Genomic DNA, 25,516 nt, shown 5'->3' with positions numbered 1-25,516 from the left:
ACACCTGGCGGTGAGCCTCAAAGGCTCACCCCCTTTGTTACAGCACCCCAGGGCATTCCAGCTAGTGGAGTTGCCCGCCCCCTCCGGCCACGGCCCCACTTTTGGCGGCAAGGCTGGAGGAGATAATGAGAAAAACAAGGAGGAGTCACTGGCCAGTCAGGACAGCCCCTAAGGCAACCTGAGCTGAGGTGACTGACTTTTAGAAATCCTCCATCTTGCAGATGGAGGATTCCCCCAATAGGGATAGGAATGTGACCCCCTCCCCTTGGGAAGAGGCACAAAGAGGGTGTAGTCACCCTCAGGGCTAGTAGCCATTGGCTACTGCCCTCCCAGACCTAAACACACCCCTAAATTCTGTATTTAGGGGCTCCCCAGAACCTAGGAACTCAGATTCCTGCAACCTAAGAAGAGGACTGCTAAGCTGAAAAACCCTGCAGAGAAGACAGAGACACCAACTGCTTTGGCCCCAGCTCTACCGGCCTGTCTCCCCACTTCTAAAGACACTGCTCCAGCGACGCTTTCCCCAGGGACCAGCGACCTCTGAATCCTCAGAGGACTGCCCTGCTCTAGAAGGACCAAGAACTCCCGAGGACAGCGGCCCTGTTCACCAAAGACTGCAACTTTGAAACAAAGCAGCAACTTTGAAACAACTTGCGTTTCCGGCCTGAAGCGTGAGACTTGCTACTCTTCACCCGATGCCCCCGGCTCAACTTGTGGAGAACAATCACTTCAGGGAGGACTCCCCGGCGACTGCGAGACCGTGAGTAGCCAGAGTTGCCCCCCCCTGAGCCCCCACAGCGACGCCTGCAGAGGGAATCCCGAGGCTCCCCCTGACCGCGACTGCCTGTTCCTCAGATCCTGATGCCTGGAAAAGACTCTGCACCCGCAGCCCCCAGGACCTGAAGGATCCGAAGTCCAGTGCAGAAGTGACCCCCAGGAGGCCCTCTCCCTTGCCCAGGTGGCGGCCACCCCGAGGAGCCCCCCCCTTGCCTGCCTGCATCGCTGAACAGACCCCTTGGTCACCCATTGATTTCTATTGCTAACCCGACGCTTGTTTGCACACTGCACCCGGCCGCCCCCGTGCTGCTGAGGGTGTACTTTCTGTGCTGACTTGTGTCCCCCCCAGTGCCCTACAAAACCCCCCTGGTCTGCCCTCCGAAGACGCGGGTACTTACCTGCTGGCAGACTGGAACCGGGGCACCCCCTTCTCCATTGAAGCCTATGCGTTTTGGGCACCACTTTGACCTCTGCACCTGACCGGCCCTGAGCTGCTGGTGTGGTAACTTTGGGGTTGCTCTGAACCCCCAACGGTGGGCTACCTTGGACCCAAACTTGAACCCCATAGGTGGTTTACTTACCTGCAAAAACTAACTAACTCTTACTCCCCACTGTGTCTAGTTTTAAAATAGCTATATGTGATTTATGTGAAGACTGTATATGCTATTTTGATTATTCAAAGTTCCTAAAGTACCTACCTGCAATACCTTTCATTTAAAGTATTACATGTAAAATTTGAACTTGTGGTTCTTAAAATAAACTAAGAAAATATATTTTTCTATACAAAAACCTATTGGCCTGGAATTGTCTCTGAGTGTGTGTACCTCATTTATTGCCAGTGTGTGTACAACAAATGCTTAACACTACTCCTTTGATAAGCCTACTGCTCGACCACACTACCACAAAATAGAGCATTAGTATTATCTCTTTTTGCCACTATCTTACCTCTAAGGGGAACCCTTGGAGTCTGTGCATACTATTCCATACTTTGAAATATTGCATACAGAGCCAACTTCCTACAGCATGTGACAAGTATTTTGTTGACTACTAGCTCTACTGCTCATGCACTAGTCGATGATAACTGTTTGACCACAGTAAATCCTGAGCATTTTCCCGTGAACGCCAGGCGGTACTTCCCTGATTTTAAAGGTCAGAAAAAAGAGACTGTGACCTTGGTCCAGAAACTGTTAAGGATTTCAGATGTCTGAAGTGGTGGTTGAGCGTCTTGTTGACTAGTTACTTTGCATGTTTGACATCCTCACTTGAGCACAACAAACGATCCAGCCATAAGCCGTTATTGACAGCCATGTAAGGAATGCCTCTTTGTGCATAGAGACCCCTTTCTTTTTGGACTGATGCTGCTTTTACGATTGTGAAGGGAACTGGGGCCTGCTAAACACAACTCCTTTGCAATGCTCCCACACTTAAAATATATATGTGTGATTGGTTCACCCTCATTTGGCAAAAGTTAACTTACTTACAATTCCCTAGTATATGGTACCAGGGGTACCCAGCGCCTGTAAGTTAAAGTGTCTCTCGTGTAATGCCATCATTACCACCACCATCAGCAACGCCATAATTAAAACTTCCATTGCCCCGCTGCCATCACCAGTAACATACTACCTCTTTAACCATTACCACTGCTATAAACACCGTTACTAACATTGCCAACACCGCTGTTTTCACAGTTACTGCCACCGCTATTTACAGCTCCGCTACAGCACCCCACCTTTACCACTAGAGAGAGAGAGAGAGCGTTGGTGTCTCATGTTCTGGGATGGTAGCTCCAAACTCCAGGGCCGTTTCATGCCACTCTCAGAAGAAGTTTACCCCAAAGCACAAAAAAATCCCATATCCTCTCCAGAGAGCACAGGAAGGGGTTCTGTGAGCTTGCGCCTGCAGAGCTTTCAAGTTTAAGAGGTCTGTGCGTGAGTAGCTTATCCAATCCATGTATTTTGTTTATGCATTCTGGGATTTGTGGTCCTTGTAGTAAATGAACATCGATTTAGTGTTCTTTGCGGTGTGTCATGACCTAGATGTGCAGGGGTGCTTCCAAGGTCATGGCAGACCATGTGTATAAAATAAAGAGGTGGGGCTGAGCGAGTCAGTCCACGCCACCACCCAACACTGCGTGTGGTCATATTATTGCAGGCAGCGTACAGCGCGGCCTTCCCAGCGTGAGTTTCGCCCCTTGCAATGCACAGCATTACACTGGTGACAATTGGGGGAAGTCGACTCCTGTGCACAATGGGGGAGCCTGCCCTAATTTGACAGAGCAGCGTGGCTCAGCAAGAGAGTGAAAAAAAAAAGAGGAAAGCGAACCAACAGAGACAGGAGGCTGCTGAATGTAACCTGCCTCGAGCTACAGATCAGACTGAGTGCACAGTAGCAGAACAGTGCCCACCAGGGACTTACATTTAAAAAAAAAAAAATAAGAAATAAGAAAAAAAAATAAACAAGAAGAGAATAAAGAGATTAAATCACGGAGACAGTGAACGCCTCACAAGTAGAACAGGCCCAAAGCTGGTGACCTCACTAGTACAATGGTGGATGAATAGGCACAAGTGTCTGGCCCCGCCCAAGCCCAGCCACAGCATAACATGGTGGGTGCCCTGCCACTGTTTAGTGAACTGGCGGACCCTGCAACTGGCTCGCCACGGAAGAAGGTTTGGTTTGGCAGGCTGGCGAATTACTTTATAGCCTCCAGGGAGCTGTGAAACGGTCGCTGCTACTCCATTTTGGGGGCAATGAGATATACAACTGTTCAAGCACCTGCCTGACACAGGGAACATGGATGACTATGACTCAGCAGTGCGTGCCTCAATGCACATTTTGTTCCGAAATTAACCCTGACTTCAAGCTCTGACCAGCATGCCAAAGAGAGGGTGAGTTGATTGACCAGTTCCAAGCATGAATTCGAGAACTTGCAAGCACCTGCGCAGCAGACGACAAACCCAAGGAAATTTGTGTGCAGATCATTCAGGGGTGCAGAAGCAAAATCCTAAGTTGCCTCATACTAAGACAACCTAACATCACCCTGGAAGACATCCTCATCATGGCGCGGTCGCACAACCTGTTGGCAGCCAGGGCGGATGAGATGGAACTTGCCAACATGCAAGCAGCTGAAAAACAACAGGGTTGATCTGGTGAAGGCCCAACAGTCGAACAGGAATAACGCCCCCCCCCCCCTCCGTGGTGAAGCAGGGTGGACGATGTGACTGCTGTGGTATGGAAGAACACTCCCAAAGGAGTGCCCAGCATGTGGAAGGACATGCTCTAATTGTGGGCAACCAAACCACTTCATGGCTGTATGCAGGGGAGGTATAGAGGCAGAGGATCAAGGGGTCGCAGAGAGTGGCCCAAGGCGATCAAACAACTGGCTATAGCAGACCCAAGGCCACACAACACATGGACCCAGGCCAGCCGGGGATGGGTCAAAGACGCCTCTGAAGAGGACGAGGAGGAAGAGGCATTCTTAATATCCTTCAACGAAAACCGAAAGCTCCACAGAAGACCCCAGCCGACCTGCGAGATTTACATTGAGGGATCCACTGTGATGGTATTCATAGACACCGGAGTCTCAATCAATGTGTTCAATATTGACGACTTCGGCCTCGTCCGCCATTGGTGACCTCTAAAACCAAAATCTTAATGTATGGGAGCAAGACCCCCCCCCGCTTCTGGAAAGAAAAATGTCAGTCGCAGTCAAGGCGGGCAGCCGGGAAGTCCAGCCCATGTTTCATGTCATAGTCCATGAAGCAGACATCTTGCTCAGCAGTCACTCTGAGGAAGACCTGAGGCTAGTTTAATTTGTACGGTGTGTGAGGGACGTCCAAGTTGACGATCTGCTAAAGCGATTCCCCGAGCTGAGGGACAACTGAAGGCCCCTCCAATTCATCTTCAGATAGATAAAGCAGTCAAGCCTGTCACTCTCAGACACTGCTGCATCCCATTTCATCTTCGCCCGCTGGTAGAGCAGGAACTCCAAAAACTGGAAGAGCTTGCAGTAATCGAAAGGGTGACGGGGCCCACACCATGGATGTTGCCTCTGGTGATAACTGGAAAACCAAAACAACCTGGAAAAGATAAGACTCTGCATTGATATGAGACTCCCCAATGCTGTCATTGAGCGCGAGAGACACATCACGACGACCATTGATGATATCATCTCTGCCTTGAACAGGTCGAAATGGTTTTCTAAACTGAACCTCAATGCAGGTTATCACCGGTGGGAGCTGGCGGAAGAAAGCTGCTAAGTAACAACATTTTACACACACCTTGATCTGAGGAGGTACAAAAGACTCCGCTTTGGAATATCCTCGCAGCCAAGATGCCATCAGGAAGGCAGCTATCAGGACTGCCCGGACTCATGAATGTGAGCAACAACATTCTGATCCATTCGGTCACGGCTGAAGACCATCGGCAACACCTGGAAGCAGCACTCCAGCGGCTGTCGGAGCACGGCCTTATGCTTAATAGACAAAAGTGTTCTTTTTTCAAGTTGACCATTGAATTCTTTGAATATGTCTTTAACCAGAGGGGCGTAAAAGTGGACCCAAGGAAATCTCTGGCAATTAAACAGGTGCTAGCTCCTAGGAACGTGAGGAAGATGAGAAGCTTCCTCGGGATGGTTACCTACTGTGGTAGGTTCATCCTCAACTTGGTGATCATATCAGAACCCCTGAGAGCACTCACAAAACCAACACTCCATGGCAGTGGGGTGCCCGAGAGGAAGAAGCATTCCGGACTCTAAAATCAGCACTTCTAGATGATAACATGATGGCCTATTTTGACCGAACACAGATTAGATTGTTGATGCCAGTCCATTGGGCTTGGGTGTGGTGCTAATCCAACAGACTTACCCAGAGAAGTGGGCACCCCTTGCATATGCCAGAAGGGCTCTCACACTGACGGAACAAAGATACGCACACATTGAAAGAGAAGCCCTGGTGATAAAGTGGGCATGTCAACACTTTCACCTATACTTGTGTGGAAGGCCATTCACCATGGTCACTGACCTTCAGCCCTTTGTGCCATTACTCAGAGGTACTGCTCCCCAACCACCTCTGAGGATAGAACGATGGGCGGTGCAACTGCAGCTATACTGCGCGCAGTTGTGTACAGGCCAGGATTGAGAAATCTGGCAGATTTTTTGTCTCAACACCCAACACCATGAGACAATGGTCGCCATGAAGCCAGTGACTATGCCACGGCAAACACACCTCAGTGCTATTGCAAGCAACAGTTGCCCAAAATACATAAGCTTAGATGACAACGCCGGAGCCATTGGAGATGACGTAGTGCTGGTGAGGGTGAAAGCGTCCATAGAAAAGGGATCATGGATAGACTTCTTTAAAGGAATTAGTGGGTGGGCAGAGGCCCAACAGCAAAGACTGAGAAAACTATGGAGAGGTCGCAGTGAGCTCAGCTCCACCCAAGGAGGACTGGAACTCCGCTGATATCAGCTGGTGATCCCCAAAAGTCTGCAGCACCAGGTCACTCAGCTTGCTCATGATGGCCACCAAGGCACAACCAAAATGAAGGCCCGCATGTGGGAAAAAGTGTGGTTTCCGGATCTTGAGCTGGAAGTGTAAACCCTAGTAAAACAGTGTCCTGGGTGCCAGCTCACGAGTGCCCCAGAAGCACCAGCTCCCATTGAGACGGAGGGCGCCTGTGACAAGCCGTGGTCTAAACTCAGCCTCAACTTTAGCAGTTTTCCATATGGACGTGTCACCATGGTATTGGTAGATGGGTACTCCAAGGATCTGCTAGTGGAGATCATCAGCTCCACCGCTTATGCCAAAGAAGCACCTGTGCTCGAAAAAGTATTTGCCATGTTTGGTCTGCCAGAAGAAATAAAGACAGACAATGGACTCCTCTTTCAGGGAACTGACTTTCAATCATTGATGGAGGACCTAAGAATACTTCGACGCATTATGCCCCAGCGGTCCAAGGCCAGTGGGGAAGTTGAGCGGTTTGTGCGCACGCAGAACAAGATGCTACAGATATCTGTCCTTGAGGCGCATGGCCTGGAGACGAGCATTCACCATTTTCTCCGAGAATACTGAAGCACTCCCCATTGCACCACGGGGCAAGCACCGTGGATGCTGATTGTAGGAAGTTGGCTCTGTATGTACTATTTCAAAGTAAGAAATAGCATGCACAGAGTCCAAGGGTTCCACTTAGAGGTAAGATAGTGGCAAAAAGAGATAATTCTAATGCTCTATTTTGTGGTAGTGTGGTCGAGCAGTAGGCTTATTAGAGGGTAGTGTTAAGCATTTGTTGTACACACACAGGCAATAAATGAGGAACACACACTCAGAGACAATTCCAGGCCAATAGGTTTTTTGTATAGAAAAATATATTTTCTCAGTTTATTTTAAGAACCACAGGTTCAAGATGTACAAGTAATGCTTTAAATGAAAGGTACTTCACTTAGGAACTTTGAATTAGCAAAATAGCTTATGCAGTTTTCACATAAATGACATATAGCTATTTTAAAACTAGACAGTGCAATTTTCACAGTTCCTGGGGGAGGTAAGTGTTTGTTAGTTTTTGCAGGTAAGTAAACCACCTACGGGGTTCAAGTTTGGTTCCAAGGTAGCCCACCGTTGGGGGTTCAGAGCAACCCCAAAGTTACCACACCAGCAGCTCAGGGCCGGTCAGGTGCAGAGGTCAAAGTGGTGCCCAAAACGCATAGGCTTCAATGGAGAAGGGGGTGCCCCGGTTCCAATCTGCCAGCAGGTAAGTACCTGCGTCTTCGGAGGGCAGACCAGGGGGGTTTTGTAGGGCACTGGGGGACACACAAGTCAGCACAGAAAGTACACCCTCAGCGGCACGGGGGCGGCCGGGTGCAGTGTGCAAGCAAGCGTCGGGTTTGCAATAGAAATCAATGGGAGACCAAGGGGTCTCTTCAGCGATGCAGGCAGGCAAGGGGGGGGCTCCTCGGGGTAGCCACCACCTGGACAAGGGAGGGGGCCACCTGGGGGTCGCTCCTGCACTGGAGGTCGGATCCATCAGGTCCTGGGAGCTGCGGGTGCAGAGTCTTTACCAGGCGTCGGGTCTTTGAAGCAGGCAGTCGCGGTCAGGGGGAGCCTCGGGATTCCCTCTGCAGGCTTGCTGTGGGGGCTCAGAGGGGTCAACTCTGGCTACTCACGGTCTCGTAGTCGCCGGGGAGTCCTCCCTGTGGTGTTTGTTCTCGACAAGTCGAGCCGGGGGCGTCAGGTGCAGAGTGCAAAGTCTCACGCTTCCGTCGGGAAACGTGTGTTGTTTCAAAGTTGCTTCTTTGTTGCAAAGTTGCAGTCTTTGGTGAACAGAGCCGCTGTCCTCAGGAGTTCTTGGTCCTTCTAGATGCAGGGTAGTCCTCTGAGGCTTCAGAGGTTGCTGGACCCTGGGAACGCGTCGCTGGAGCAGTGTGTTTAGAAGGGGGGAGACAGGCCGGTAGAGCTGGGGCCAAAGCAGTTGGTGTCTCCGTCTTCTCTGCAGGTTTTTCAGTTCAGCAGTCCTCTTCTTCTTAGGTTGCAGGAATCTGAGTTCCTAGGTTCTGGGGAGCCCCTAAATACTGAATTTAGGGGTGTGTTTAAGTCTGGGGGTTAGTAGCCAATGGCTACTAGCCCTGAGGGTGGCTACACCCTCTTTGTGCCTCCTCCCTGAGGGGAGGGGGGCACATCCCTAATCCTATTGGGGGAATCCTCCATCTGCAAGATGGAGGATTTCTAAAAGTTAGAGTCACCTCAGCTCAGGACACCTTAGGGGCTGTCCTGACTGGCCAGTGACTCCTCCTTGTTTTTCTCATTATCTCCTCCGGCCTTGTCGCCAAAAGTGGGGCCGTGGCCGGAGGGGGCGGGAAACTCCACTAGCTGGAGTGCCCTGGGGTGCTGTAACAAAGGGGGTTAGCCTTTGAGGCTCACCGCCAGGTGTTACAGTTCCTGCAGGGGGAGGTGATAAGCATCTCCACCCAGTACAGGCTTTGTTACTAGCCACAGAGTGACAAAGGCACTCTCCCCATGTGGCCAGCAACATGTTTGGTGTGTGGCAGGCTGCTAAAACTAGTCAGCCTACACGGATAGTCGGTTAAGGTTTCAGGGGGCACCTCTAAGGTGCCCTCTGCGGTGTATGTTACAATAAAATGTACACTGGCATCAGTGTGCATTTATTGTGCTGAGAAGTTTGATACCAAACTTCACAGTTTTCAGTGTAGCCATTATGGTGCTGTGGAGTTCGTGTATGACAGACTCCCAGACCATATACTCTTATGGCTACCCTGCACTTACAATGTCTAAGGTTTTGCTTAGACACTGTAGGGGCACAGTGCTCATGCACTTATGCCCTCACCTATGGTATAGTGCACCCTGCCTTAGGGCTGTAAAGCCTGCTAGAGGGGTGACTTACCTATACCTATAGGCAGTGTGAGGTTGGCATGGCACCCTGAGGGGAGTGCCATGTCGACTTAGGGGGTTATTACAACTTTGGAGGAGGTGTTAATCCGTCCCAAAACTGACGGTAAAGTGACGGATATACCACCAGCCGTATTACGAGTCCATTATATCCTATGGAACTCGTAATACGGCTGGTGGTATATCCGTCACATTTGGGACGGATTAACACCTCCTCCAAAGTTGTAATAACCCCCTTAGTCTTTTTATCCCCATTAGGACACACAAGCTGGCAAGCAGTGTGTCTGTGTTGAGTGAGGGGTCCCCAGGGTGGCATAAGATATGCTGCAGCCCTTAGAGACCTTCCCTGGCATTAGGGCCCTTGGTACCAGGGGTACCAGTTACAAGGGACTTACCTGGATGCCAGGGTGTGCCAATTGTGAAAACAAAAGTACAGGTTAGGGAAAGAACACTGGTGCTGGGGCCTGGTTAGCAGGCCTCAGCACACTTTCAAATCAAAACTTAGCATCAGCAAAGGCAAAAAGTCAGGGGGTAACCATGCCAAGGAGGCATTTCCTTACACTGATGTTTGAAGGTGCAAGGCGAGATGTGTTGCCTACACCTCTTGGTGGCAACCACCTCAGTTTTAACACGAGCACACCCAATCCATGCGGCAGAGAAGAAATCAGCGGGCAAGTCAAAGGAGGGAATCTACAGCCCGACGCCTACAGGTTGGTGACTAAGTGATTCTGAAAGACTGCAGACTGGGCTGGAAATTTCGTACACCGTATGAGCCTGCCGTCTGGACAGTCAGCCAAGTACAAGGGACCATGATAATCGCCATCAGAGGACATGAGAAAGTGACAAGGAGCATTTTGTGGTTCTGTAGAGTGAATATCACAGAAGAGCCGGAGGAAGAAACAGAGATGGACAAGTCCATGTGGGAAAACAAGAGATATGGCCCTACTCTGCAGGTGAGCGAAGGCCATGGTGTTGGTGGCAGGCTAAGAGATCGGGATCAGCCAGGGCCCTCGGCAAGCGTTGAACAACCGGAAGCGGTGCCGCCCCAGTCCCGGCCATATCACCTGAGACCGAATCCGCAGCCGGGTCAGAAGCTGAGGGACTTTGGAAGAGCGCCCCCCCAACATGGGGGGAGCGCGGCCCCTTAGGGATCGGGGGCGCTGGGGCCAAGCCTCGCACTAGTTGTGCGCAGGCTGGCCATGGGCTTCCGCTCGCGCGTCTCGCGAGACGCGCGGGCGGAAGTTCGACGCTGGGAGAGCGTCGGTGGTCGGGGCAGTGCTGGACCGGTTTGGGCCGCCGCGCACTGGTGGGGGGGCATAAAAGCGCCCCCCCCAGAAGGCTTGGCCTTCTTACTTCATGCGCGGCGGCCCAGGGACAGGCAGACCCATCGGCGATTCGAAGGATTGTAAAGAGTTGCAGCACGGCGGCGAGGGCGAGTGCCTGGGAGGCAGCAGGCTATCCTTGATCGCGAGTTCGAATCCAGCACACGCCGGGAGGCGCCTGAGGACGGACCTGCGAGAAGGGGAGCAGGATTACCGGAGTTCTTCGCGTAGTCAAGAAATCAGAGGGTGCATGAGGATCGGATAGCAGGGGAGCGACCTTGTAGTGTCGGGTGCAGCAAATCGGACGCGTAATTACAGGCGCAGGGGAGCGACCTCGTCAGTCTCGTGTGGGCAAGTAAAGGAAAGCGAGGTGAGTGAGCGCACGGAGGCTAACTCCGTTGTTAGGAGGTTGTTCTGTGCGCGCTCTCACCTGCTAGGGGTTTCACCCCAGGTTAGTTAGTTAAAGGGTTTCTCCCTATATTTTTAAATTTTGTGTTCACCCCAGGTCAGTTAGTTAAAGGGTTTCTCCCTACTTTTAATGGTTGAAACATTTTGTGTGGCACGTGGGAGAGGGCTGTGGCGCTGGGGCAAAAAAGTGTTTGTGCCAACAGATATTTGTTCTCCTCCCATTTCACTTCAGCAGTGTGGTAAAGCGAAAGGGGGTCATATATTCAATTGTTGAAGGTGCTTATTTGCAGGTATAATTGTGATATAATTTTGTCATTAATTTGATTGTGTTTGATTGCGCATTGCGTGACAGTGTCCTAGGACTGATATCCACTGTACTGTGCAAAAGCGTTGTTGGCATTGGGCTAACAGATTATTCCTTTTAGGTTAATAACTTAGATAGTTGCCTTACCACTGCTTACAACTTGTTTACCTAATATTGGCATTATGGCAGCTAATAGGGTGAGAGGAGGTAAGAGGAAGGGCACAGATCCTGATCTTGCCCAGCTATTAAAATTGGTCTTAGCTAAGTTAGGGGGCGGGGATTCAGAAGGTGAGGCTGCTCCTTCAGATGGAGATGACGGTGAGGTAGGGGCTTCCCGCCCGCGCCGCGCGAACGTAGCACCACCTGCAGCTTTTCCCCCAGTTAAGCGTAGGAATAAAAAACAGACTGGGGAGACGGTAGTTCAACAGCCTACGCCTCAGGCAGTTCTGACCCCTCCCCCACCCCCTGTGATTGAGTTAGTCACAGTGGTGGCCCCCAGTATTGAAGCGGCTGCGCCTTCTGAAGAAATTGCTGGGCAGCACGCAGGGGTAAGGTCATCTAGCACGGGTGTGGCGGGAGGTGTGGAAGCTATGCTGGCGGATATACGGCGTTCTGTAGCAGCATTAGCAGCACCAGCCAGTGATGTACCCACACAAGCATTACCCATTGCGCAGGGAGTGGCACCAGGAGCTAGCGCAGTCACAGAACAGGGGCAGGCGGCTAGGGCCCATCCAGGGGCATCCCAGGACCTGACAACCCAAACATTGGTGTCAGTATCACAGATGTTGGCCAACCTCACTGTGCCAGTGCCAACACCACACCCCACGACCCCATGGGCTAGTGACCCATTGCAGAACTCGGTACTTGAACTTAAGCGCCAGGTGGAGGCATTGGTAGCAGCGCGTAATGTTCCTTCATTGCAGGTGGCGACCTCAGGCCCCAGTGTCAGCCAGGCACCGGGCCCGCTGTCACAGACTCCTCCAGGTTGAAAAGAACATGGTAAGGTCATAGAACAGGGTGGTAACACCATAGTAACACCAGCTGAAGTCACGGGTGCAGACACATTGCTATCTAGGCCGGGGAAGTTAGCTGCACATGTGGCTTCTGAAATCAAGGAAAAAATTTGGAAAGGGTATTTTGTGGACATTTTTAGCCTGGTAAGGGCTAAGAGAAGGGAAGTAGAATCAAAGGATAAAGATACTAAAGCTTCATCATATACAGATAAAAAACCAAAGATAGAAGAGAATATTACAAATTGGTTATTCGGTTTTAATGTGTTTATGTCAGTCATGCTGGAAAAGAAGCCTGACATTGGTCTGTCAATGATATTTTATGCAAACAAAATTTTAAAAGCTCACCATATGTACGGTGGGAACGCTTGGCTGGAGTATGACCGTGATTTCAGGTGGGCAAAGTTAGAGGATCCAGCAATTGGTTGGGACCAGACTGAAGTAAATGTTTGGCTGGAGTGCGTGAACAACAAATTACCCAACAAGCAGCCATTTCGAGCACAGTATACAAGCGGCAAAAAAGGGTCCTGCTGGGCGTTTAACAAGAAAGTATGTTCACGCCCCCCTGGGACGTGCAAATTCAGGCACTCCTGTGCATTTTGTGGGCACCCCTCTCACCCCGAATTTAAATGCCTTAAAAAAGCAAAGGACAGAGCTAAGGAAGGGAGTAAATCCAGTACCTAGTTCTTCCTTGCCTTCTCCCATTCACTTAGAGTTTTTGTTGCCTTGGCTGAAGGTTTACCCAGTCAAGGCTTCAGCTGAACTACTGATTAAAGGTTTTTCACAGGGTTTTAGAATTCCAGCATCCCAGGTCCCCCCCTTAGGTCACTGCAGAAATCTTATGTCTGCCATAAAAAACCCCGGCGTGGTGGCTAGAAAAATTGCAAAAGAATGCGATCTAGGGAGACTGGCTGGCCCCTTCACTTCCCCACCCACAGCTAATTTTGTCTGTTCCCCATTAGGAGTAGTACCCAAAAAAGAGCCGGGACAGTTCAGACTGATCCATAATCTATCAGCCCCTCGCGGCGCCTCAGTGAATGAGGCAATAGACCCGACTTTATGTTCAGTGCGTTACGCTACCGTAGACCAGGCACTAGTGTTGCTGAGGGGTCTGGGGCGGGGTGCGCTCCTAGCAAAAACAGATATCGAAGCAGCTTTCCGGCTTTTGCCAGTTCACCCTGCAGATTACCATTTTTTGGGATTCCAATTTGATGGGGAGTATTTTTATGACAAATGTATGCCCATGGGATGCAGTGTGTCCTGCAGTTATTTCGAACAGTTCAGTTCTGCTTTGCAATGGATTTTCACCAGGCGTACAAGTCATGCAAATGTTATACATTATTTGGATGATTTCCTAGTGTTGGGCCCTCCTGAGTCAAACAAATGCCTTTGGGCCCTGCAGTCTCTGACAACCATGTTCAGGGAAAAAACAGAAGGCCCCTCCACTTGCATCACTTTCCTGGGCATAGAAATTGACACCGTAGCGGGGGAGTGTCGCCTTCCTCTGGACAAGCTTCAAGTTTTTAAGGGGTCCATCAGAACTGTCTTATCCCATTCCAAGGTCACCCTGCACCAATTGCAAGTCCTGGTGGGTCAATTAAATTTCGCCCTGAGGATCATTCCCATGGCCCGCCCCTTTTCCAGATCCATAGCTAGGTCTATGGCAGGGTTGACCGAGAAACACCATCACACCAGACTGTCTGCGGAAGTAAGGGATGATTTGAGAGTGTGGGAAGCATTCCTTCAAGACTTTAACGGGGCGGTGATCTGGCCTCTTCCCCCTGCCGACAGCCCTTCTCTTGGCCTATTTACAGACGCGGCAGGCAGTGTGGGCTTTGGGGCTATACTTGGTCCTGCATGGTGCCGGGCAGATTGGCCAACTGGTTGGGTAGAGTTGGGGCTCACCAAAAATATTGCATTCTTGGAATTATTTCCCATCATTGTAGCGGTTTCTGTTTGGGAGGACACTTTGAGAAACAAGACAGTAGTATTTTGGTCAGATAACATGGCAGTCGTGGAGTCAATCAATAGACAAAAAGCTAGCTGCAGATGGGTGCTGAGACTACTTAAGTATCTGGTGCTGCAATGTTTGAAACTCAACATCACCTTCCGGGCGAAACATGTTCCTGGGGTAAATAACAATGCAGCTGATGCCTTGTCTCGATCATTAATGCAGGATTTTCAGAGGTTCCACCCACAGGCGCCGGAGAGGATGACAGAGTTTCCAACATCACTGTGGAAGATTGGTGTCCCGCGCTGTCAGCCCTAGTAGGGGCTTCTTTGGCGACACGAACAAAGGGGGCATATGAAAGGGCCTTCTTGAATTATAGACTGTTTTTGAAATCAGTGAACTCCTCAGATTGGTTTTCATCCGAAGCAATCTGTGCCTTTTTGCAACATTTAAAAAACAAGGGAAAGCCGGTCTCGTGCGCCAAGGCCAACTTGGCAGCCATCCGTTTTTTCGCCAAACTAGGAGGGCAAGATGCGAAACTCAATGCCTTTATTATTAAGCAGGCTCTGGTGGGGTGGTCAAGAGCGGAGGGCCCCAAAGTAGACTCCAGGCGACCTATAACCCCCCAGGTATTAGAGAAATTGCTGGGTGCAGTTGCTGTAGTTTCTTCCTCCCCTTTTGAGACTGCCTTATTCACATCAGCTTTTTCAGTGGCCTTCTATGGGGCCTTCCGTATTGGGGAAATGTTAGGTACTTCCAAGAACGACCATGCAGGGGGTCTCCAATGGCCAGATGTAATAATCAATAATAACTCCGCCACCATACTACTGCGCAAATCAAAGACTGATCAATTAGGAAAAGGGGCGAGGATTGCTCTTCGGGCAGCGCAGGGGTCTCTTATCTGTCCGGTTGCCAACCTGGATGCTTACCTAAAGGTGCGCCCTTTAGAAAAATCAACGGCGCTATTCATACACGCAAATGGGGACTGTTTGTCGCGCTACCAATTTACAGAGGTAATGAAAATATCATTAAAGGCAGCAGGCATAGAGCCTTTAGGTTACTCTCCTCACTCGTTCAGGATTGGCGCGGCTACGTTAGCTGCGGGGGCAGGCTTGCCCATCTCTGAAGTCAAGGCCATTGGCAGATGGTCATCTAACTGTTATAAGCGTTACGTTAGGCCAGAGCTGGTCTAATTTGGAGTGTTTGTGTATCTTAACATGCTGTATCATTCCTCACACAATTTTCCCTTTATTGCAGTAGATGGCTCCGCGTGTGGTTTGGGTACTGGGGCATTCATTCGTTCGTCGGGCGGCGTACCGGTTGCAGCAGCTCCGTAAACCGAATCCGGCGACAAACTTAGACGTGGCCTTCAGGTGGTGCGGGGTTGGCGGCAAAGGAATTAAACAGCTACAGCAGCTGGTTGATTTGGCTCGCGGATGTGCAGGGCTCCAATCCCCGGACCTCATCATCATTCACTTTGGGGGCAATGACCTGGTACATCTGGGGCGAAAAGCCCTCAGAGAGGCAATATTCCTAGAAATAACAAAGCTTGCTAAACAATTTCCTAATGCAGCCATCGCCTGGTCTCACATGGTGCCACGGAAAAGATGGGGCCCAGGAATCAAACCAAGAACAATCAATGTGTCAGTTAGGCGGCTTAACGCGGAGATGTCAAAGCTTTGCCCTGGTCCAGGCCGTTTGTGGAACATCCCACATAGACAATTGAAAGGACCTGAAATGTTTCATAGGGATTTGGTTCATTTATCTGATGCAGGTACTGACCAATTCATGGCAGACATGTGGTTTTTCGCTAAGTGTTTGTTTTCTGGTGGGGAGGGCGTAGGACCCTGGGGCCCTGGTCGCCCTCGTGGCGCAGAAAGAGAGAATAAAGTAACCGGAAGCAACAGAGGGGACCCCAAGGGTGGGGCCCCGGTATAACAACAGAGATAGGATCCTGAAGTCCTGGACCAACCTGCGGATGGACACACCTGTTTGGGGGTAGGGAGCCCAGATCACTGGGGTGGTCACGGGGCTCATGCCCTGGGCCGCCCTGGTACACCCCTTGGTTGAGTGGTGTTTGGAGAGGGGGCGGAACCCTGAACAAGGGGTCAAGGAACAGAGGAAGCAGGGATACCGCCCCCCCTAAGGATACAGGTGACGATCAGTCCCTGTGTGGTCCAAAGGAGGTTCAGGACAGGAAGGGATCCTGTCAAAATCTATGGTTACAAAGTAGCGTCTATAACAGTTTATATATATTAAAGTTTGCAGTGAAATGTTTTTAGTTGAGTAAAGTGCATATGATGACTTCCATAAATTGTGTTTATGAATGTTTATAAAAGTATATTTGAAAATAAATACTTCTTCCAACAAACAAAACTGTCTTGTCGGTTGGTGTATGACCGGTGTTGGGGTGAGGCCCCTATGGCGGCCTCCGAGTCCTATGGAAGAGCGCCCCCCCAACATGGGGGGGGAGCGCGGCCCCTTAGGGATCGGGGGCGCTGGGGCCAAGCCTCGCACTAGTTGTGCGCAGGCTGGCCATGGGCTTCCGCTCGCGCGTCTCGCGAGACGCGCGGGCGGAAGTTCGACGCTGGGAGAGCGTCGGTGGTCGGGGCAGCGCTGGACCGGTTTGGGCCGCCGCGCACTGGTGGGGGGGCATAAAAGCGCGCCCCCCCCCCAGAAGGCTTGGCCTTCTTACTTTGTGCGCGGCGGCCCAGGGACAGGCAGACCCATCGGCGATTCCCACCCACCCTCTCCTTATTATTAGGCTTGGAGGAAGGGCGCAGAAAGAGAGAATAAAGTAACCGGAAGCAACAGAGGGGACCCCAAGGGTGGGGCCCCGGTATAACAACAGAGATAGGATCCTGAAGTCCTGGACCAACCTGCGGATGGACACACCTGTTTGGGGGTAGGGAGTCCAGATCACTGGGGTAGTCACGGGGCTCATGCCCTGGGCCGCCCTGGTACACCCCTTGGTTGAGTGGTGTTTGGAGAGGGGGCGGAACCCTGAACAAGGGGTCAAGGAACAGAGGAAGCAGGGATACCGCCCCCCCTAAGGATACAGGTGACGATCAGTCCCTGTGTGGTCCAAAGGAGGTTCAGGACAGGAAGGGATCCTGTCAAAATCTATGGTTACAAAGTAGCGTCTATAACAGTTTATATATATTAAAGTTTGCAGTGAAATGTTTTTAGTTGAGTAAAGTGCATATGATGACTTCCATAAATTGTGTTTATGAATGTTTATAAAAGTATATTTGAAAATAAATACTTCTTCCAACAAACAAAACTGTCTTGTCGGTTGGTGTATGACCGGTGTTGGGGTGAGGCCCCTATGGCGGCCTCCGAGTCCTATGCATGCTGAATGCGTGTTCAATGTGGTGTGTCATGACCTGGATGCACTGGGGCGCTTCTGAGGGCTTGGCAGACCTCGTGTATAAAATAAAGAGGCAGGGCTGAGGGAGTCAGTTCACGCCACCACCCAACACTGCACGTGTGTGTATTATTGCAGGCAGCGTACTGCTCGGCCTTCCCAGCGCGAGCTTCGCCTCAGACGGTGCACAGCATTACAGTCCTAGAGGTCCCATAAAAATGTTTTAAAAAGCAGAACTACAAGTACCAGAATGCAAAGAAAAAGCTGGCCTGGATGACTTTATATAGTCCTGGAAAACTTGCCTTGTTTGGGACCGGTGACCCTAGAATCAAAGGTTGTGTCCCTTTGAGAGCGCCCCCAAACTGAGGGCACTGCACGCACTTTATCCCTATGAAAGACATCTGTTCTGTGCATACGTTCAATGGAGAGGTGACGGAGGCTTTGGGTGCACGGGGTACTTCCTTCGGACAGCGCCTCTCCGACTCCCCCGCCCCCATGGCATGTGAGCCGTGTTTTCAAGGCCTTGCCCGCTCCCCCGTGCCTGGGGTTCGTTCTTGTACCCTCACGGCAGGTCTGTATTCCTCTCGGATATTGCTTGGAGCCCGGATATAGCGGAGCTTTCAACGAGCTGACTTAAGTGCCGGTGTCTCATGCTCGGTGCACCGAGTGTCTGAGAGCTGAAGGACCGGAAGGGGGGGGGGCTGGGAGCTGTCTCTGCGATGACGCACACGAGCTCTCCTGATGCACCTGCAGCGGGAGTGACCCGCAGCCGTGGCTTTGTCAGGACTGAGGCACGACCAGGCTCAGACCTGCCCACGGACCTCCAGGCGCTACCCATTATTGCACGCTCGCATGCACGTCTGAATCGGACACGTGTACCTCTTGTTCGAATACTGAAACCAACCCAATGCTCTGCTGGTGCACCTCGGGCTGGAGGCAGTCCCTCTGCTGTTCTGATGCTGGAACTCACAGTGCTAAACCAATAACGCCCCCACCACCCCCACACGCCTATTCCAGCCTTTGCCTTCGCTTTTGGCACTTCCCATCTCGATCAGGCCTGCAGCATCCAGTGGCGTAACGAAACGTAAGCAGGCCCCCCAGCAAAACACCTGGGGGCGGTGGTTGGCCCACTTCCCTCTGACCAGGTGAGGGGTCTGCCGTCCGTGCACAGTGTATTTACTGTGCTGAGAGGGGCCCCTGGAGCATCTCGGGGGCAGCGTCCCCGGCTTCTCTCCCAAGGCCACGCCGTGCTTGGCTACGGTAGCTCGACTCATGCCTACAGCCCCCTTCTTTTCTAGTGCTAGGGCCTGCGCTCCTTAAGCCTCACCTGTATCACTCTCGGTTGCTTCAGAAGTGAGGCACGAACACAACTCTGCTAATGCACCTCCACTGTGGCACGGAGCGCCCTCTCTAATGCACCACAGGGTCCTCGCTAATGCACCTCCACAGTGGCACGGAGCGTCCTCGCTAATGCACCACAGGGTCCTCGCTAATGCACCTCCACAGTGGCACGGAGCGTCCTCGCTAATGCACCTCCACAGTGGCACGGAGCGCCCTCGCTAATGCACCTCCACAGTGGCACGGAGCGCCCTCGCTAATGCACCACAGGGTCGTCGCTAATGCACCTCCACTGTGGCACGGAGCGCCCTCGCTAATGCACCTCCACAGTGGCACGGAGCGCCCTCGCTATTCCAGTACTGGTGCCAGCATACAGCTCTGCTAATGCAGCTCTTCAGAGGTTCTTCTGCATCTGCCTGTGCCCCTCCACTCTCATCTGCAGCACCATTGATTCTACAAGTACTAAAGCCAGTACTATGCAGCACCCCTACTATTTCTTCTACATGCAGCTCTGCCAGGGCACCTCCACCTCGCCCTGCAGCATCCCTTGTAGAACTCTGCTAATACCATTTATCCCTTTAGCAACCCTGCCCTTCTTACACTGCTGTGCGCATCTCTGCTAACGCACTTTCTTCAGACTTTCAACACCTCACGAGGAGTGACAGTTGCCCAGAGATCTGCTTATGCACCTCAGTCCCGACCTGCACCCCAGCACCGAGGCCTACACGCAGTTCTGGTCATGAGATCCTCACACAGCTCTAGCTGTGCAACTCAGGCTTGACCCGCACCACTCTTGCTGGTCTACTACTGCGGCCCAGACACACCTCTGGAAAGGTGCCTCACTCCTGACATGCACCACTCTTTTCTGAAAATCAATAGTCACACACGGCCCCAGCTAGGCCTCGCAGCCCTTACCTGCATCACTGTCTTATTTCAGAGGAGAGGCTCCAGTAATGCACCTCGGGCCTACATATGCCGGCCGCCTTTTGGTCACTGTGCACCTCCACATGGAGAAGGGTCCTGCTGACTGGACAGCTTCTTCTCTGAGACCCTTGACCCTCAGGATGGTGTGGTAAGGAGAAGTCCCAAAAGAGACCTCCCTTCTGTAAGGAATTAGGGCCATATGTACAAACACTTTTTCCCATAGACCCAGAATGGGTAAAACCTTTTCTACATCTCGCCCTTAGTCTGGCTTAACGCTTTCTCCTTCTGTGCAGGTATTTGATTCGTGAACTTAGTTAACCCTCCCTCCCCGCTCCCTCTCATGGATTGTCCGACCGTGTTTTTCTCCCAATGCCTTCCTCTCTTTTAACCTAGGGCCCTGATTTAGAGTTTAGTGGTTTTTGGGAAATCCTCCAATTTTAGGAGGAGAATTATAGATCCAAAGTTGAATCCAGTTTACCATTATACGGTGAAGGGAATTCAGCTGGTGGGCTGTATTCTGGATTTAGCACTTCCTCTAAAAAGTGAAGTTATTCTGCTGGTTTTGGCAGGCCTGGTTGCGTCAGCAGTAAGTGGTCACAGTACCTGGGCCACTCTTCTGTGTCTCCAGAGAGCCTTGCGGAGCCCGCAACACATCCCTTCCCAGTCTGCCTGGTGAGAGCACAAACATGCCGCGGAGACTGAACTCAGGCCACAAACATTGAGTCTTCAGACCACGATAAAAGATCAGAGACTGAGCTCTGAAAGGATGAGGGGCCACAGGCCAGCAGGACTCTGCAGCTCTCATGGTCCAGCCGTGAGATAGGTCTAGAAACCTGTGATGGTGTGTCATGAACCCTCTTGGTGGGAGAGGAGGGGTGCTCCCAGAAACCATAATCAAAGTAGCACGCAAATCCCAGAGCTTCAAAGGTTGGGATTTGTTTTATTCTGAAGTCTGGGTGTCCACATCTAAGAGGGTAGCGGGACATTTGAGAACACCCCCCACCCACTCCAAAAAAAAGGGAATATCAGTCAGTGGCTTTGTAGATGTATCACTCAACCCACATTCACATCTGAGATCTATTCTCCACAGAATTGATCCCCACCACAGAGTGAATCTGTGGAGTGATCTAATGGTAGGGTCTTGGGTGCCGGTGTGTGGCGTGCTCTCCAGGCTTTGATGGCTCCACATAACTCTTATTTCTCTCCCATCTAGTCCATTGATTGCGAGGGTTTCAAGATGTTCCTGAGGACCTACCTGGAGGCAGACGAGATCTCAGATGAACTCTGCAAGCGTCTCTTCATGTCTTTCCAGACAGAGTCCAACCAGACTCACAAGCCGGCAGACATCAACAAAGAACCAGGTGAGAGTTCAGCCTATGTCTGGTGTTCAAACTGTGTGGTCTATTAGCCTCGGTTCTGCTTGCCACAGGACTGAGAGGAGGGAACATGACATGCAAAATATCGTTTTATTTAGGAGGGTCCAGTGTTTGTCCATGATGGCATGTCCATGTCAGAGTTTCAGGATAATCACTGATTATCTAAATGATTATTTTTTACAAATGTATCTAATTCTGATTTCCTGAAAATAGGCCCTTTCCGACCACCTTTTGACACCTCTACTTGTAAAGTTTTCAAAGCACCTGAGTCGTCGAGACTCGGTCAAGGCCTGGCATTTCATAGCTGGATGTTCAAATGACAGCTGGTTTCCAAAGCAAGCATCTATGTTACCCATTTGAATTCATTCATTGCGTACTTTCCTCAAAGTGTTCATTATGGTGAGGCACAAGAGGGCCCATGTAAATCATCATAATCGGTTTTAAGGTTTGACATGGGTAATGCTTGCATTGTGCTTATGTTTTTTTGTTGCCGCTTGGGCGACCTCTTGTTTTGCAGACAAGGACCTGGTGGTCAGCCTGGATGACGTGTCCTGCTACTTCTCTCTACTGGAAGGCGGCCGGGCAGAGGATAAGCTGCAGTGTAGGTACTATTTAAAAACTCTGTGCATCGCAAAAGTAATTCTGTATATTCACCTTAACCAAAGTATCCACATTTCTCCTTAAAATATAGTGCGTTTTTGCAGCCTATATACTTTGAGATTGTCCCTTACAAATCTACAGCATGTTATAGGTTTCCAGGAAGAAAATATGATATTCCCTCCTAATTTGGTTCCATCTGCAAAAGGGCTGGGTTTCACTCTGAACTAAAATCTCACAATGATACCCTACCAAATAGAATGTATTAAAACTGATAGGTAGGGTGCGACAGAGAAGAGGGGGCATACGAGAGTGAGCTTGGAAAGAGGGTGTATGTAGTGCCTGCTCTTAGAGGACTTGGAGACATGGTACCTTCCAGAATTAAGAATTCCACAGAAACTGGGCTGTTTGGTACCTTTCAATGTTAGCAGGGTAGGGCCTCTCCTAGCCATACAAACTCTCTCCAAAGCTCTGATCGTACATTAAAACAAGCACCACCAGTAACCTCACCATATCTAACCACAAGATTTGCACGAGCTCTGATGGGTGGTCTAGGCTGTGTTGGGGGGGCTAAGGGAGCCATGCCCACCTCCTCACCCACCCACTGGTGGGTCTTATCAGAGCCCTCACGGGGGTGTCCGTACAAGTGCTGGCCTGTGTTTGTCTCTTCTGCGAATAATCTGCATGGTCCTTTCCTCCATGGCTTCCTGAGCTGCAGTTGTCCTCCTCTACCAGAAGAGGGCAGTGGGTTAAATACTCAGGGCTCTCCATTGTTTATTTTTATAAGTTCTATGTGTATTTTCCAAAAAGGATTGAACACAAGTTTCACATACATGTACATATAATAAATGTCAAGCAGAATTAGAAAATGTTTCTGCATTGTGCATTACAACAAATAGCTAGAATATTGTATTCAACAATGGTAAAGACATCTATAGAATATTGCAAAGCCTATATCGTAACAATCACTAGCACAGCTAATGAGTTTAAGTTTAATGTTCTAACACAGGGAGTGTTATCCCTTTGGAACCAGACACGTGTGAGGGATCCAGTGGGAGTTGACAATGAGTGTTACAGTTGTAAAGGTGTCCTGCACACCCGTGCAATTTATTACAAGCACTCACTCCAAATAGGGCGTTCATACAACCAGCAGCAGGTAGTGAGAGGTGGCTGCACCACTGGACTGAACCAAGACGTGATTGTCAAAGTCTCAAGCCAATGGCTGAATGGCCAAATCAAAGAAAGCCAATGGATGAAAAGGGCAGCTCCAAAGCCCACTCTATACAAATTGTAAGCAAATATCTCTTTGATATCTGAGTGCTACAACTCAGATTTAACATGGGTAGATACAGTTTCCAGAGAGACCTGCAATTTACTAAAGCTTGTTTTGGTAGGGGGAACAGAAAGACTGAGTGACTGTGTCTGGTGGCTCAGGGGACAAATACATGTTCTGCAATGACCTGTGTTTGACCCCATGGTCACATGTTAAAATCCTGGTGAGTCCACTCAGCCTTTCCCCTTCCGATGTCTATACAATGAGTACATTTGTGCTGAGTAGTAATAAACCTCTGTTATTCAGTGTGAAGATACCCTCCTGGATGACCGTGCACTTTACGTATTATGTATTAAATCCATTATGTGCAAAAGGGGTGAGGTGAAGGGTTAAAAAGTAGAGGTCATTGAGATACTTTTTTTTAAAGGTAAAATCAATCTTTACTGCTTTTTTGGTAAATAACATGAGTATACACCACATACATTATATTATTAAAAAATGAAACAAAAAAACAGTAAACTATTACAGTTGGTTAAAATAGTTAAAATCCATTTCATTCCATAACAAGAATACTGACTACGACAGCCTGTCTGATACTAACTGTACTCATATTTGTTATTTCAAACATTAAATGAACAAAACCTTTTTAAATGGTAATAAAATAAGCAAACAAATACAAATTGTGTGTGACCAATGTGGCAATATTCAAACAGAGCTCTGTGCCCTTCTAAAAACGTTTTAAAAGTCGCTAGTCAGCAGAAGCCCCTGTGATGTTTACTGTTGCACAGGACAGACACTTTATGGAGCAGTATTTTGACCATGTGAATCAGCCGCATTAGCATGCCCGCTTGAGAGAAAAGGGAAGCCAGATTTTCTGAACCTGATCAGTAGTCGACCAGAACCTCTGTGGGTCCGATCATTCATTTACACTGAGGGGGACGATATGCCTAAAGTAGAAAATGTGGTTTCAAAAGAGGATCCGCATATTAGCAATGCCAGGAAGCAGGAGGTAGACACCTTTTCACCCACATCATGCCCCTGACAGGGCAGTTTGTGTGACTGAGAATCCATTGGTACTGTGTGCAATGTAATGCGCGAAATAGAAAAGGCGTTTGGAAGAGGAACAGCAGGCCAGCAAAGGCAGGACGTAGATGCTTCCCACCCTACCTTCCAAAGGAGACCTGTTTATTTGCTGCTGTCAGATAGACTTATTTCAATCTTTTTACCTCTGAATCCTATTTTGTGATTTCTAATATCTGCTCATCTTCTCCTCGTGGTATACAATATGTCATTTCTTTTCTTTGTGGTCTCTAATCTCTGCTCATCTTCTACTTGTGGTCTATAATCCTTCTCCTTTTATCTTTATGGTCTTGGTCTCCAGTGTCTTATCTTCTTCTTGTAGTCTATAATCCTTCTTTGTTGTCTGTAATCTTTGCTCATCGTCTCCCTGTGGACTCTAATCTATACTTGCTTACTTTCTGTGGTTTCTAGTCTCTTCTCTCTATGGTCTCTTATCTCTTCTTTTATTCTTTTTTGGTCTGTTATCACTGTCATCTCCTTATGATTTCTAATCTCTGCTTGACTTCTCCTGGTGGTCTCGAATCTCTGCTTGTCTCATCCGTGCAGTCTCCAATCTCTGCTGACATTCTCCAATTCCTTCTATCATTCTCTTTTTGGGCTGTAAAATCTTACCTTCTTCTCCTTGTAGTTTCTAACTTCTTTTTGTGGTCTGTAAACTGGTATCTTTTCTATTTATAGTTTCTACTCTATGCTCACTCTCTGTTTCTGGCCACTAATTTCTACTCATCTTTGCTTTGTGGTGTCTAATCTCTGCTCACCTTCTCCTTGTGTTTTCTAATTACTTCTCTGAATTCTCTCTGTGGTCTGCAATCTCTTATCCTACTCTGCCTTTAGAATCTAATTTCTGAACATGTTTTCTTTGTGGTCTCTAATCTGTATTTGGCTTCTCGATGTGGTTTGTAATTTCATATCTCCATTTCACAGTTTTGTCAAATGCCTGCTTGCTTCTCTTTGTGTGATCTAATCTTTCTTTTTCTTCTCTTTGTGGTCTCTAATATCAGCTCACCTTCTTGTAGTCGCTAATCTCTACTTGTCTTGTTTTTGTGATTTCTAAACTCTGCTTTTCTTCTCAAAGCGGATTGTAGTCTCTGCTCACTTAATTGTGATCACTACTATGTGCTCATCATTTTGTGTTTTATAATCTCTGCTTTTTGTCTGTAATCTCTTCTTTCTTTTGTTAGTGGCCCACAACCTCTTTGCTTCTTGTGTATGTTGTCTCTTCTGGTCTCTTATCATTGCTCGGCTCTCCTTGTGGTCTTGAATCTCTGTCCGTCTTTTTGTGTCTAATTTCTTTTCTTCTGCTTGTCTCTAATCTCTCCCAAACTTTTCCTTTTGGTCTTTCCTCTTTGCGTACCTATTACTGATGTATTTAATGTAGGATCATATTCTCCTT

The 25,516-nt window shown here is 49.5% G+C and overlaps 1 protein-coding gene across 5 annotated transcripts in view; it reads left to right on the top strand.

Annotated features, from left to right (window-relative positions):
• DGKA (diacylglycerol kinase alpha) overlaps positions 1 to 25,516 on the top strand; it is a 271,946-nt gene that overhangs the window by 157,825 nt on the left and 88,605 nt on the right. For all 5 annotated transcript variants that reach the window (XM_069230603.1, XM_069230602.1, XM_069230599.1 and 2 more), the window contains 2 exons: positions 21,011 to 21,158; positions 21,691 to 21,774. In XM_069230603.1, the coding sequence (XP_069086704.1) occupies positions 21,035 to 21,158; positions 21,691 to 21,774 (208 nt within the window). In that variant the 5' untranslated portion in view covers positions 21,011 to 21,034. The remainder of the gene's footprint in view (positions 1 to 21,010; positions 21,159 to 21,690; positions 21,775 to 25,516) is intronic.

Source organism: Pleurodeles waltl, chromosome 4_2 (assembly GCF_031143425.1).
Source record: "Pleurodeles waltl isolate 20211129_DDA chromosome 4_2, aPleWal1.hap1.20221129, whole genome shotgun sequence".
In the NCBI taxonomy this organism is placed as follows: domain Eukaryota; kingdom Metazoa; phylum Chordata; class Amphibia; order Caudata; family Salamandridae; genus Pleurodeles; species Pleurodeles waltl.
Note: the sequence above shows the minus strand (reverse complement) of the source record. Positions and strands in the feature narration are given on the sequence as shown.